Here is a 15,512-nt window from a genome sequence, read left to right on the forward strand (position 1 = left end):
GGGTGTGTCTTGACCGAATCACCGGTCGATTCCAAGAAAACGTGTGTACAGCTGATTGCTGTTTCTGGCTTAGTTTACGAGAAAATACACAAGGTAATCTTAATCCCTAGATATAAAACAATGCCTATCAGATCAATAAATACTAATTAAACGGTAAATAAATATGTCTGGTGATTTTTTATCTCAAATTTAGAATTTGTACTGACGAAGTTTCTCAGCACCCGTTTGTTTGCCGGACTTCGCTGAAAGGGTACTGTGTAAATTTTTTCTGTGCATTATATTCACATTTCTTTTTTTCAAAAATATTGAGCCCGCTAGAGGGGGGTGCGCATTATACATGGGTGCTCACTATACTCAAGAAAATACGGTACTTCCCTTGTTACCTTACTAATGTTGTTTGTGTAAGTGGGCTCAGTGTCCATGACAACGGTCTATCATATCATATCATATCATATCATATCATATCATATCCTATCCTATCAATCTCATCTCACATCATATCAATCTCATATATATCAATCTCATATATCACATCATATCCTATCAATCTCATATCATATCATATATCAATCTCATATCATATCAATCTTATATCACATCAATCTCATATCACAATTTCATATCATATCAATCTCATAACAATATCATATATATTTATATCAATCTCATAACAATATCATATCATATATATCATAACAATATCATATCATATCATAACAATCTTATCATATCTCCAAACCTCCAAAAGTAAATCTTAAATGAATACTAAGTCAGTGAGTGAATGTTGTAGGCCAGTCTGCAATGTTAAAAGCCATATCCCCAAAACCTATAAATAATTAAGTTGGGGGCAAACAAACCAGTTGTTTACAGCACAAGGAAAGATCCACTTTGTCAGGTACAAAGACACTCAGTAACCACCTCCTCTTAGGGACATATACAACCCGAGAAGGCCTACAGTTTTATATTCCCAAACACATATCACTGGGGATTTCCTGACAAACTTCATCAAGAGAGTCTCACCTTGCAAAATAAGATGGAAATGAAGAAATAGTCGATGAGGATTTTCTCGGATGACCACCTGAAGTCATACTTGAAGAAGAAGACGGTGAAGGTGAGGATCATGTACTGTCGGGGGGTGTCCGAGAACGCAAACCTCAGCATCTTCAGTGCACACACCACCACGATCAGGGGACCAATACTGACACAAATACAAACAATATATCAAATTTTGAACCATATTTGTTCATCTATTCGTATGTTGTCTGGTGACTGATACTTGCAAATAAACTCATCAAGTCCTGTGAACAAGCAACATATATTTGGTCCATGGGTCACATGGGTTGGTGGGGTTTTAGATTTTCTACTTATGTTTTGTATGACTTGGTATATTTGGGCTTATTCCATCTTCATGTAGCAGGTGGATTTTTTCAGGTTATGAAATCAGATAATTTCTAGCACACAGAGTGATCATCGCAGATTGTCATCCAAAAACTGGTGAATTTTTTTCTTCAAATTTGGAAACGAAATAAAAGAAAATCCTATTAAAAGTTGCAAATGTCCTAACGTCTCACAATCCCTGTTTTCTCTCGGTATATATTTGATGCAATATATACATGTAGCTAGACTCAATGGCCTGATCCATCCATCACAATGAGGAGTGTTTGTTTGTCTGTTTGTTGTTTAACGCCACACTCAGCAATATTGCAGCTATATGACGGCGGTCTGTAGATAATCAAGTCTGGACTAGAGAGTGAAATAATGAGCATCCATCTGCAAAATTGGGATACGATGACTGGCAACAACCAAGTCAGCGAGCCTGACCACCCAATCCCGATTGTCGCCTCTTACGACAAGCATGGGGTGCTGAAGAGCTAATCTCCTGGATCTTCACAGGTCACAATGACGAGTGAGTGAATCTTGTTTTACGTCACAGTCCGCATTACTTCAGTGGCATAGCATGGCCTAGTCATAGCAATGAATGATATCATGCTTTTGAGTAAGATGACACACAATCAACATCACTGTAACCAAATCACTACACTCAATCTGTACTTAACTAGCATGAGGTTGGAGACCAATTCAGTGAGAACTACGACAACATGAACTTACAAGTTTTTGAACTTGCACACGATGTATGGAGCTGAGGTAGTTAAGGCACAGAGACACACAACAGGATACATGGCATTGCGCTCGAAGAATCTCAGCCACACGTACATCTTCTCAAACAACATCACCTTGGCTGGTTCTGCAACAATAAAAGAGAAACACATTAGTACCATTCCCTCAGGAGGCAAACGCCTCCATAACATACTGTGATACTTAACATCTCTGAAACCAAACCTTCTGGCTTAAGTAACAAGCATCCTGCTGAATTTTTATTTCATTCCAATTCACCTTAAAAATCAAGTGTTCAAAGTAGCTGCCTGCATTAGCAATTGAACTGCCTGCATTAGCAATTGAACTGCACTAGCAATTGAACTGCCTGCACTAGCAAATGAACTGCCTGCACTAGCAATTGAAATGCCTGCACTAGCAATTGAACTGTCCTCGCTAGCAATTGAACTGCCTGCACTAGCAAATGAACTGCCTGCACTAGCAATTGAACTGCCTGCACTAGCAATTGAACTGCCTGCACTAGCAACTGAACTGCCTGCGCTAGCAACTGAACTGCCTGCGCTAGCAATTGAACTGCCTGCACTAGCAACTGAACTGCCTGCACTAGCAACTGAACTGCCTGCGCTAGCAATTGAACTGCCTGCACTAGCAACTGAACTGCCTGCACTAGCAACTGAACTGCCTGCGCTAGCAATTGAACTGCCTGCACTAGCAATTGAACTGCCTGCACTAGCAATTGAACTGCCTGCACTAGCAAATGAACTGCCTGCACTAGCAACTGAACTGCCTGCGCTAGCAATTGAACTGCCTGCGCTAGCAATTGAACTGCCTGCATTAGCAATTGAACTGCCTGCACTAGCAATTGAACTGCCTGCACTAGCAAGTGAACTGCCTGCGCTAGCAACTGAACTGCCTGCGCTAGCAATTGAAATGCCTGCACTAGCAAGTGAACTGCCTGCGCTAGCAAATGAACTGCCTGCGCTAGCAATTGAACTGCCTGCGCTAGCAACTGAACTGCCTGCGCTAGCAACTGAACTGCCTGCGCTAGCAACTGAACTGCCTGCGCTAGCAATTGAACTGCCTGCGCTAGCAATTGAAAAGCCTGCACTAGCAACTGAACTGCCTGCGCTAGCAATTGAACTGCCTGCGCTAGCAACTGAACTGCCTGCGCTAGCAACTGAACTGCCTGCGCTAGCAACTGAACTGCCTGCGCTAGCAATTGAAATGCCTGTGCTAGCAACTGAACTGCCTGCGCTAGCAAATGAACTGCCTGCGCTAGCAACTGAACTGCCTGCGCTAGCAACTGAACTGCCTGCACTAGCAATTGAAATGCCTGCGCTAGCAACTGAACTGCCTGCGCTAGCAACTGAACTGCCTGCGCTAGCAACTGAACTGCCTGCGCTAGCAACTGAACTGCCTGCACTAGCAATTGAACTGCCTGCACTAGCAACTGAACTGCCTGCCCTAGCAACTGAACTGCCTGCACTAGCAACTGAACTGCCTGCACTAGCAAATGAACTGCCTGCACTAGCAATTGAAATGCCTGCACTAGCAATTGAACTGTCCTCGCTAGCAATTGAACTGCCTGCACTAGCAAATGAACTGCCTGCACTAGCAATTGAACTGCCTGCACTAGCAATTGAACTGCCTGCACTAGCAACTGAACTGCCTGCGCTAGCAACTGAACTGCCTGCGCTAGCAATTGAACTGCCTGCCCTAGCAAATGAACTGCCTGCACTAGCAACTGAACTGCCTGCGCTAGCAATTGAACTGCCTGCGCTAGCAATTGAACTGCCTGCATTAGCAATTGAACTGCCTGCACTAGCAATTGAACTGCCTGCACTAGCAATTGAACTGCCTGCGCTAGCAACTGAACTGCCTGCGCTAGCAATTGAAATGCCTGCACTAGCAACTGAACTGCCTGCGCTAGCAAATGAACTGCCTGTGCTAGCAACTGAACTGCCTGCGCTAGCAACTGAACTGCCTGCGCTAGCAACTGAACTGCCTGCGCTAGCAACTGAACTGCCTGCGCTAGCAATTGAACTGCCTGCACTAGCAACTGAACTGCCTGCGCTAGCAAATGAACTGCCTGCGCTAGCAATTGAACTGCCTGCGCTAGCAACTGAACTGCCTGCGCTAGCAACTGAACTGCCTGCACTAGCAACTGAACTGCCTGCACCAGCAACTGAACTGCCTGCACTAGCAAATGAACTGCATGCATCAACCAAGTCAGCGAGCCTGACCACCTGATCCCGTTAGTCGCCTTTTACGACAAGCATGGGTTGCTAAAGACCTATTCTACCCCGGAATCTTCACGGGTCTCACAGTGTAAAGAAGGCCAGGACACTGAGTTATTGAGTTGAGGGTATACATCACCTTTGACTTCAAAGTAGTTCCTCTCCCTGCTCTGGAAGGCCGGGTGGGAGCAGCACAGCCAGGGCATCTCCTTCCGCAGCTGGGGGATGATATAGTGGATGACCAGCCCTAGGCTGGCTGCCAGGTAATACAAGATGTCACTCAGGAGGGGCTGCAAGCAGGGCACAAAGGGTGAATATTTGTTTTACGCCGCTTTTAGCAATATTCCAGCAATATCATGACGAGGGACACCAGAAATGGCTTGACATATTTCACCATGTTGGGAATCGAACCCGGGTCTTCGTCGTGACGAGCTTTAACCACTTGGCTACCCGACCGCCCCCAAGACTTAGAGAACAACCAAGGAGCTACAAGGAACGATAGATTATCTGTCCTGAGTGAATGAATAGTGTTAAACCCGAGCCTTTGGTGAGGTACTTACAGCATTCATTCTTGAGGGACAGACGATCAGTAATTCAATAAAATTTGACATTTTAAAGAGAAAAAGTTGAAAACAGGACACTGTACAGATGACCTCACATAAACAATTTGTGATGTCATGAACAATGGATGACATCATATCATATTTGTCTTGACAATGAAGCACTGTGATGTCATATGGCTTTAATTGACCAATCAGCATCGCGGAACAGTAACCTGCGCCTGGGTAATATAGGAGGGTATAAGCGTTACCTGCAACACAGGACTGGTGAAGGCAGTACTGACGTGGACAGCAAACACGAGGACAGTGATGAACACACACACCAGCAGATCCGACTGTAGTCTCTCACTCTGTAACACAGCCAGGGACACATCACACATGTTGTTCATACAAGTTTCACAATGTCTTTACAACACTGGTGATGTATTGGTTCACAATGGAGATATCAATGCTATCAATGAGAAACTGTTTTTAAACCATTTACTATGGACAAGATTATAGAGCGAGTAAGTATGGCTTAATGCAGCTTTCCAGCAATATTTCAGGAGGCCACCAAGAATCATCTTCCCGAGGCAAGAGAGTTAACTGACTTTAAAAGTCCAGTTTCCTCCCTTGCCGAATTAGGCTGGAATTCCTGGGCTCGTTTGTAGAGCCACCAGTGGCTATTACGAGTTATGTCCCTTCTATGCCTCTCCTATGGACCAATCAGATTCCATCTCTCATATCACTTGCATTTGCTTCAAACAAAACAGCAGTGCCCAGTCAAGACAATCTGATCGATAATCAAGGTCTATATTGTGATAAAACGGGTCTTACATCGCAAAGTGCATCAAATCACGTGAGCACCTTGATTAAAAACATGAAAAGATTTGGAAAATATATGTTGACAACGAGTTGGCGATGCGCATGCTTTGCAAATCCTGCAATCGACTGAAATCTGCAGGTCAGTTTATGAACCGGATTTCGATTTTGGTGCGCGATTTTGTTTGGACTATGCATAGACTCGTTAGTCCAGCCAAAATGTAACTCCATAATACCAGCCTAGTTCGGCAAGGGTGGAAACTGGACTTTTATAGTCAGTTAACTCTCTTGCCTCGGCAAGATGCCAAGAATGGGTTGACAACATTAATGAGTCGACACAGCTATTACTGACCACACATGTCTTCAGTTTGCCTGGAAGTGGATCAACCAGCTCTTCCTCCTTGTCATCCTGTTTCTCCTCCGTCTTCTCCTCCTCTCGTCGCACAACACAGTCCCTGATCATCATCCTGGGGAATGTGTATACAACAACATGACACTAGTGTTTGGCTACACACGCTTCATGCAACTGTTAGCCTTCATCTTCATCTCTAGTTATTTCAGTGTCAACACTATCATCAGTATCAACTTATTATCCATATTGTTCTAGGGTTAACAAAATCAATACAAACAACACATATAATTATTATAATGTTATATATAACATAGCTACGGGATAAATTGCAAAGATCACTGAAGAAAGAAGCATGGCTTATTTCAAGATAAAACATTATTCTTTCATGAATTAATATCTGGAGATTCGAATATGCGCTCACAACTTGATGACGTCACATATTGGACGACATTATTTTTTGTCGAAAGAGTTATTCCCCATAGATGTAGCTGGGCAACGCAGATAAACACAGTGGCGGAACGATCGCTTCTAAAAGTGGGAGAGATATGACAATCACTATCAGGAGAAAAGATACAGATAATCGACATGTGAGAATATGCGGGAAATACTAGACTTAACCCACCTGTTCGTAAAATGTACTTGCCCGCCATTTCTGAGGTCAGATTCTATTCAGAGAGTCATCATTATTAAAATTTGGGCAAATATTTTAAAGTTTGGACATTTGATCAACATTGAATAGGCTGTACATAATGCTGATATCTCTTATAAGAAATAAACCACTCATGATTGTTGTTTGCCATACCATAAAACACTGCAGGGAGAATAAACTAGCCCCTGCAGTGTTTTATTGTACAATAAACAACGACCATGATTCGTTTATTTCTTAATTCATACACTTATTATTATATTATCATTCTCAACACCCTGGGGAATATACAACTCTAGCTGTCTACAGGTGCTAGAAGGTTTTATGATCCACCTCACATATCAGTACCCATTCCTTGCTGGGTGAACAGAGGCACATTTGAACGAAGTCACTTGCCCTGGGTGAGATCACACACTTGACACTTGTGTTTCGGTTGTACCCACCTGATGCTTATCATGAACTTACCAATACGACCAATGCACAGGTCAAGGCATGAACAAACCAGAGCATTGGTCAAGTCATGAACTTACCACAGCACAGGTCAAGTCATGAACTTAACAGAGCACGGGTCAAGTCATGAACTTACCAGATCATAGGTCAAGCCATGAACGTACCAGAGCACAGGTCAAGTCATGAACTTAACAGAGCACAGGTCAAGTCATGAACTTACCAAAGCACATGTCAAGTCATGAACTTACCAGAGCACAGGTCAAGCCATGACGTTACCAGAGCACAGGTCAAGTCATTAACGTAACAGAGCATAGGTCAAGTCATGAACTTAACAGAGCACAGGTCAAGTCGTGAACTTTCCAGAGCATAGGTAATCATGAACTTAAAAGAGCATAGGTCAAGTCATGAACTTACCAGAGCACAGGTCAAGCCATGACGTTACCAGAGCACAGGTCAAGTCGTGAACTTTCCAGAGCATAAGTAATCATGAACTTAAAAGAGCATAGGTCAAGTCATGAACTAAACAGAGCACAGGTCAAGTCATTAACGTACCAGAGCACAGGTCAAGTCATGAACTTACCAAAGCACATGTCAAGTCATGAACTTACCAGAGCACGGGTCAAGCCATGACGTTACCAGAGCACAGGTCAAGTCATTTACGTAACAGAGCACAGGTCAAGGCATGAACTTACCAGAGCACAGGTCAAGGCATGAACTTACCAAAGCACATGTCAAGGCAGGAACTTACCAGAGCACAGGTCAAGGCAGGAACTTACCAGAGCACAGGTCAAGGCAGGAACTTACCAGAGCACAGGTCAAGGCAGGAACATAACAGAGCACAGGTCAAGGCATAAACTTACCAGAGCACAGGTCAAGGCAGGAACATAACAGAGCACAGGTCAAGGCAGGAACTTACCAGAGCACGCTGGGGTCGCTTGCACTTCGACTGAGGTGATATGAGACAGCGACCAGGACACCACAGAACACAGAGAACAGAACATTCTGAGCTGCCTCCCGCTCCACAGTCTTCCCACATGTATGCTCAGTTCCCACACCCTACAAAACAAACACTCCAGTCAATCTCAAGGCATTTTGATACCAGACACATATAAAACCATTATCAGTCTCATTTATGCTGCATTTGAAACTAAGGTAAGTTAACACTTAATGAACTAATAATGTTTGTTGAATAACTGATACAATTCTTGAATAGAGATAGTTAGTGAGTATGGCTTTTACATTGCTTTCAGTACTTTTTCAGCAATATCATGGAGGGGAAGAAGTGAGTGAGTGAGTGAGTTGGGTGTGACACCGCTTTTAACAGTATTCCAGTTATATCACTGCCTGTCAGCTTAATGTGGGAGGAAAGCCCGAAGTGATGCAGGTCTCAGACGTTTACCACTTTGGTAAAACCCACGAGCACGGGTATGGTGCTGACAAACCTAGAAACATAATCAGGGCAAACTGGGATTTGAACCCACAATCATAGGTTTCTGGCGTGGCCAAGGGACGCAACTCGGCACAGCGAATCGCGACGCCTTAGACGACTGGGCCATCCGTGCGCCGGGAAGACAAGAAATAGGTTTGACACACTGAACCCATTTGGGGAAATCAAACCTAAGTCATCAGTATGTAAAGCGAATGTTTCAACCACATGTCTACCCAACCTCCCTAGCGGACATGACAACTGTTTCTCTCACTAATAGCATGATAAATTAGGTAATAAAACACCAGATTATTGTCATTACAAAACTGTATTTCAATGAACAAGTAGTACTCACCAAGAGAGCTCCATAACAGAAGCCATAGAGCAGGGCAACAGCAAACACACTTCTACACAAACAATACACTGAGGCAACGAGGCCTGTCGTTGCTGAAACACAAACACAAACACACATACATCACCGGAGAAATAACACTCAACACAGTGGTGCTGACAATCAAGAATCATAATCAGGGCAAATGGAACCCATGACTCGAACCCACGAATGTCAGATTCTGACACATCTAAGGGAGGTAACTCTGCACCGTGGCTTGAAGTACCTTACATGACAAGGCTACTGTTCTCAGAAATTTACATGATTTGAAGTAGGTATCATAATCATTATCCAGTAGTTAGCTTAAATTTAAATTTGTAAAATTTAACGAATTTCAACAAAATTAACAAAAGGTAGTGTTTGTTAGTGGCCAACATTTATTTAAATGTGTACAAAAATCAAGCAGCATTCCTTTTTTTAATGTGTTTGATAACAATGTCAATGAAGGCGATACAAAAGGTAGCATAACATACACAGGATATCTGGGATTATCTGAAACAATACATTATGTCCATAGGTGGATACAGAAGGAGAGGTGGGGGGGGGGGGGGGAGTGTCCAGGCCCAACCCAACCCCCTTTGAAAACCAAATGTAAAATGTTGTGGGCAGTAAAACCTCCTTTAAAAATGCTGGATCAGCCCTTGATCCTGCGTAGTACTAAGCATCTATATTTGCATAAAACGTGACATACTAACCGTTGCCCCCGAAGACATGCATGTCAATCTGCTCCAGCATGTACATGATGAATGTGTTGACCTGAGGTAGAAGCCCCGCCGTAAACAGCAGCGGGAAACACAGGATGAAAACTGAAGAGAAAGGGACAATCAGAAAGTGTCAGAAAGTTAACAGTGTTTACCAGTAATTACCAGTTTTTACCAGTAAAATGAGGCTTGGACTGGTAATTAATGTGACCGCCACTCCCTATGGACTGGCAAATAACCTACCTTATAAATCTTTGTTGTTGAACAAAACATTGACAGTATATTTTTCGAACGAAGTCAGCTTTTCTTACCATCAGGGTTTCCCCTCGTCTATTTTTAGTGCAAGGAAATAACATTTTGCTTTGCTTTTAGGTTAAATATATACTTGTAGTGATTCAATCTCATTTAAATCAGATCTTAGTTCTCGCTACTGCGAAACAAAGATCTGAGGACATCCCATTACGGGTCATGTCAGAACGACCTTTCATCTGACCAATCAGAGCATTGCTTATCAAGTCATGAAAGTGACAGTTTGAATGTGATGTTTGATCGTTCAACCTCGAAAAAAACCACAGGGTATTCCGAACGAAAGATATGGGCTCTATGTCTGTATTCACATAATAAAGACCATCGATTAGCCCTCCCAGAATGTTCTTTTGTTCAGTTTTTAATTTTTTAATCGAGTGTATGTCAAAATATGTTTCGAAGCGTAGTCGCCAGTTTGAAACTCGTGCGGTAAGGCTCGTTTAAGCTGCCTTCTGATTGGGTATTGTCGACTTCTTGTTAGTCATTCCATTGGTCGGTCAAAGTTCACGAAAGGTCAGTCTGACGTGACCCGTAATGGGATGTCCTCAGATCTTTGTTTAGCGGTAGCGAGAACTAAGATCTGATTTTAATGAGATTGGTAGTGATTTAGTCCCAAAATATTAAAAAAGAAGAGAAATTTTTGACTGAACTTTGTGTGAATGACATGTAGATCTAACCAAGTTACTTCAGAGATGACATCATTGAATTGAACATGATGCATAATTTTCATACATCCTTTTTGTTGTTGAAAGTTAGGACTGACAAAAGTTAGTGGACACTGGAAAATTTTAGAGTTGCCAGTCCACCAGTACAGGCAGTTTCAAAAGTCACAGGAATAGTGGTGAAGGAATGTTGTTTTGAAACACAGAAGTACTACCTTTACATCATATTGGTTTGTGAAACATTGACTATCAGCAGACAAAACCATCACAATCACACCTTAAACATGTTCAAGCAATATGATTTATAGTTTTTTAACAAGACAGCAACTGGCAAGCCAGATAGCTAGATTTGTTATTGATTCAAATAATGATAAAAAAACGTCTACCTACTTTTGAGTAAATCTCGAGCAAATATGAGAGACGATACAGCTGTGAAAGGCATCCCGTATATGGAGATGGGATGGTTCCCGACGCGGTCACTTGCATAGTCCAGCAACAACACCAGGCCACAACACAGACAGAAGTAGAATGGACGGCTGAACACTATCAATCTGTTGTAGCCCTGCATAACACACATAAATGTGTCAGAAAAGCAATTATGCCTAAGGTTTGCAAGAAAGAGCTGTTAAATCTAATAACTGACCTAATTTTAATATTACTTTTCCACATTCAAGGCGCATGTGTTTTACTTAATTGTTTGTTGTTTAACACCACACTCGGCAATATTCCATCTATATCATGGCGGTCTTTAAATATTGGAATCGGGACCAGACAATGCAGTAATTTACATCATGAGCACCGATCTACGCAATTTCGACACGATGACATGCATTAACTAAGTCAGCAAGCCTGACCACCTGATCCTGTTTGCTGCCTTTTACGACAAACATGGGTAGCTTAAGATCAATTACAACCACGATCTTCTTGGTATCTGTGTCATGTGCAAGTGTGTTCTGTATACTAGGTACTTACATGCATTGGGGAGGAGGCATCTGGCTGGACACTCTGGTGGGAGACATTGAACACAGTTAGAAGTACTCACAGTCGTGACGAACACAAATCATAATGCCGTGAACAATTTAAAGACTCTCTACACAAATATCATCAAAGCCGTCAGGTGCCTATTCATCCTTGCTGTACTAGAGAAAAAACCATGTACATTATCCTAAAGAAACATTCAAGCTTCATGTTAATCCGTTGACATGCAGTTGATGTACACAGATGCCTTTACACTGTCTTTAAAGTAACGATAATAAAAAAGAAAATGGGTGAATTGCATGTGAGGAATCAAACTCGAGCCTTCAGAGTGACGAGCGAATGCTTTAATTGCAATATACGATGACATACTTACTGATAGGCTTCCGAAAGTTTATATGCTTTGTGCTAAGTTATTACTCTATACTAGAAGCTACATAGATCACCTATTTTCCGATTGACAACACTGTCCCACACTAACATTGGTCTGCTAGTCCGGTCTAGTGAGTGAGTGAGTGAGTGAGTGAGTGAGTGAGTGAGTGAGTGAGTGAGTGAGTGAGTGAGTGAGTAAGCCGCTTATGCCGCTTATAACAATATTCCAGCAATATCAAAACAGGGGACAACAGAAATGAGCTTCCATTCCATGTGTGGAATCGAACCAGTGTCTTCGGTGTGACATGCGAACGCTTTAACCACTAGGCTACCCCACTGACTCTGAAACTCAAACAACCAACATATTGTGATCTTATACAGTATAACCTCAAAATGCCGCAAGCTTTGCTTACCTTGAGCAAGCAGTACTGGCAGCCGGCAATGATGAAACAGAAGACAAATATCCATATGTCATGGTAGAAGTTGCATGACAAGACTAGAGCACCGAGAGCACCGACAGCCACTGCCATGAGCACAGCTACAATGTTCTCAAACACAGACAAGCTCCTGCAACACAACATGGCTTTACTTGAGGTAAGTTGGCTTTACTTGAGGTAAGTTGGCTTTACTTGAGGTAAGTTGGCTTTACTTGAGGTAAGTTGGCTTTACTTGAGGTAAGTTGGCTAGACTACTGAAAAATATGTTCAGCCATAACAAAAAGGGAGATACTTTGTAATTATTCTCTTAACGTAATCCTCTACCTTAAGAATATTCAGTCTTGTACTGGGCACTTAAACCTGGGAGCACCCCTTGTTTGCATGCAAACAGACAAAAGGAAATTGATCAACTTACCTATCTAACAATGCCAAAAGGGCAAGTCTATCAAAACGGATTTTCAAAAACTTCTTCTTCAACAACCACAGTTTGTAGAAATGTTTTGGCTTCTCCTTCTTTGACTTAGTATGTGTTGTGTCAGAATCTGACGAGGTGTCGGAGATGGTTGGTCTGCCCCGACCACTCTCCAGCAGGGCCTGAACATAGGACTGCAGTGCACTATGAGTCCGCATTTCATCCGTTGTCCCCAGAGGGCCAGGCAGAGCCAGGTCATGAAACAAATCAGGCCGCTCTTCGGGCTTCGGGGAGTCGAGGATTACTGTTGAGTCCGAGCATGTTGAGGCTGAAGACCATCTGTGGAAATAGAAAGAGTATAACTCTTCTGTCTGAATACACAAAAGGCAATGACATTCCCAAACCATTTCTAACATTCTGAAGCCATATCACCAGTTTGTGCAAAGAAACTTCTAAGTCTACCAGCCTGAACTTGTCAAGCTACAACTGATTCAGTAGATTTTAGTCTTAATATGTGGACTATTATTAGCTGTTTGTTGTTTAATGCCACACTCAGCAATATTCTTACTACATAACAGCAGTCTGTAAATAAGTCTGGACCAAACAATCCAGTGATTGATACTGCGAGCAATGGTCAATGCCATCAGACTTTGATGACACACAATCAACCAGGTCATGAAGTCTGGACCAAACAATCCAGTGATTGATACTGCGAGCAATGGTCAATGCCATCAGACTTTGATGACACACAATCAACCAGGTCATGAAGTCTGGACCAAACAATCCAGTGATTGATACTGTGAGCAATGGTCAATGCCATCAGACTTTGATGACACACAATCAACCAGGTCATGAAGTCTGGACCAAACAATCCAGTGATTGATACTGTGAGCAATGGTCAATGCCATCAGACTTTGATGACACACAATCAACCAGGTCACCGAGTCTGACCAGCCAGTCACTTCATAAGACCAGCATAGGTTCCTGGGGACCTATTCTCACCCGGAATTCCCAACAAGGCCTATTATTAGCTGAACTTACAAGACCAAAAGAAATTAAATTGTATTTAAGCATCAGAAATGTAGTTAAAGTCACAGACAGCATCACTACAACAAAAAGCAAGGAAGCATAGCCTTTGACTGGAAATTTTAGCATCGATTTATCGACTCAATGTACAATTATATATCAATATCTTTATCAATAATAAAATTGAATAATTCTGTATGTGTATAGATCTGCAATTAAATCAAGGTAATGCTAAATATGAACTAGGCTAGTCCATTTATGTTAAAAAATTAAATGTCCTGCCTTCTCATGGTCCATCCCAACCATAGTATTCCTACTAAATGTAAAGGTTTCTGTTGGAACTATTAACGTAGCATCAATATTATTAAATTTGTATCGATACTAAAAATTTAGCAATACATAGATATTGCAACATACAAATTCATTGGCTTCCCAATATATATACTTTGTACTAAGTTATTACTCTAAGCGACTTTGATCACCTATTTTCCAATTGACCAGTAAAAATAAATAAATGCCAGTCTGATGGTTTAGTGATATTTTGCGGATGAACAAAGTAATTTAAGTTTGTACGACTTTTGAAATCAGCGATAGATCGACTCTGTATTCTCAGGAAAACCAGCCACCTTAACAACCCTGCATGGTACAGTGGTAACCTTGGCTGGTTTCTCATTCAATGCGCAATGAAGTAATATCTTTTAAACCCCTCTGTGGACAGGACCATTGTGTCTAGTAGAGATCCAACAAAACAAGTATACATGAGCTGGTCCTCTGGACCACTGCCATAATTATATTTGTCAGTGACAAACACTGTCATCACAAAGGTATGTGATCAAGGTTAATGCAGATATGGAACACTAAAATTTACGGCCTTTTCAACATATTTTGGTGATTTTCACTATTTTTTATGGTCAATGTTAACAATCAAGGCTTTTCAAGAGGAATTTAAATTTCATGGCCTTTTTAAGGGTGTATGAACCTTGGTGATGATCAACAACTTACTGGGTCTTGTTATGCTGTTCCTGGTTTGGCCATTCTTCTTGCTGGTTCTCCAGCATCCCCAAGGCAACGCCAGAACTGTTCTCACCGAAGGTGTATGTTAGCCAGTTACCTATAAAACATCACAGCATGGCACATCTTACAATTACAAAGAAAGAAGTCATAGAAAGGGATTTGCTGTACAATATCTTCACTGTGTCACAGCCTGCAATATTTAATGTTGATATCCTTTGGGAAGACAGTTTTAAGACTTTTTTAATCCTATGCAGTAGGAAGAAGTAGATAATTTATCTAAAACTGTTTTTCAATTATCACTGCATTTCTGTAGTGTGCCATTTTCCATTGGTTATCCTTCTAGAACAAGTTTGGGGTGTTTTTGCGTCTATTCTGCCCTGCAACATTGCAATGAAGGTAAATGGGATCTTAATTTCCTTTTTGTTACATCACAATATTCACCATGATGGAAAAAGAATATTTCAATGTGTGCATGTCAAACAATTGGTTTTGGCATATTAATTATCATATATTGGACATTTAGTTCATGAAGATTATATATTCTGTTCTTTTTCAGCACAAACACTCACCGAGCATGTCACAACTTAAAGCAAATTGCCCATGAACAAATATTTGAGTCTAAAACTGAT

General features: G+C 41.7%; 2 protein-coding genes across 6 annotated transcripts in view; both read right to left on the reverse strand.

Annotated features, from left to right (window-relative positions):
• Positions 1-15,512, reverse strand: part of LOC139443994 (pecanex-like protein 1) — a 51,653-nt gene that overhangs the window by 16,944 nt on the left and 19,197 nt on the right. For all 5 annotated transcript variants that reach the window (XM_071224894.1, XM_071224897.1, XM_071224895.1 and 2 more), the window contains exons 10-22: positions 14,872-14,980; positions 12,847-13,182; positions 12,408-12,561; positions 11,620-11,652; positions 11,038-11,209; positions 9,674-9,784; positions 8,943-9,034; positions 8,078-8,217; positions 6,066-6,180; positions 5,164-5,262; positions 4,492-4,642; positions 2,110-2,245; positions 1,021-1,198 (exon numbers count right to left, since the gene is read on the reverse strand). In XM_071224894.1, the coding sequence (XP_071080995.1) occupies positions 1,021-1,198; positions 2,110-2,245; positions 4,492-4,642; positions 5,164-5,262; positions 6,066-6,180; positions 8,078-8,217; positions 8,943-9,034; positions 9,674-9,784; positions 11,038-11,209; positions 11,620-11,652; positions 12,408-12,561; positions 12,847-13,182; positions 14,872-14,980 (1,826 nt within the window). The remainder of the gene's footprint in view (positions 1-1,020; positions 1,199-2,109; positions 2,246-4,491; positions 4,643-5,163; positions 5,263-6,065; positions 6,181-8,077; positions 8,218-8,942; positions 9,035-9,673; positions 9,785-11,037; positions 11,210-11,619; positions 11,653-12,407; positions 12,562-12,846; positions 13,183-14,871; positions 14,981-15,512) is intronic.
• On the reverse strand, positions 2,403-4,394 carry LOC139442174 (autotransporter adhesin BpaC-like). Its single transcript, XM_071222962.1, has 2 exons — positions 4,379-4,394; positions 2,403-4,288 (listed from the first exon to the last, which is right to left on the reverse strand). The coding sequence occupies exons 1-2, from the start codon at positions 4,392-4,394 to the stop codon at positions 2,403-2,405; spliced, it is 1,902 nt and encodes a 633-aa protein (XP_071079063.1).

The sequence above is a fragment of the Haliotis cracherodii genome, unplaced genomic scaffold (genome assembly GCF_022045235.1).
Source record: "Haliotis cracherodii isolate W230 unplaced genomic scaffold, xgHalCrac1.p SCAF_5, whole genome shotgun sequence".
NCBI classification, from domain to species: domain Eukaryota; kingdom Metazoa; phylum Mollusca; class Gastropoda; order Lepetellida; family Haliotidae; genus Haliotis; species Haliotis cracherodii.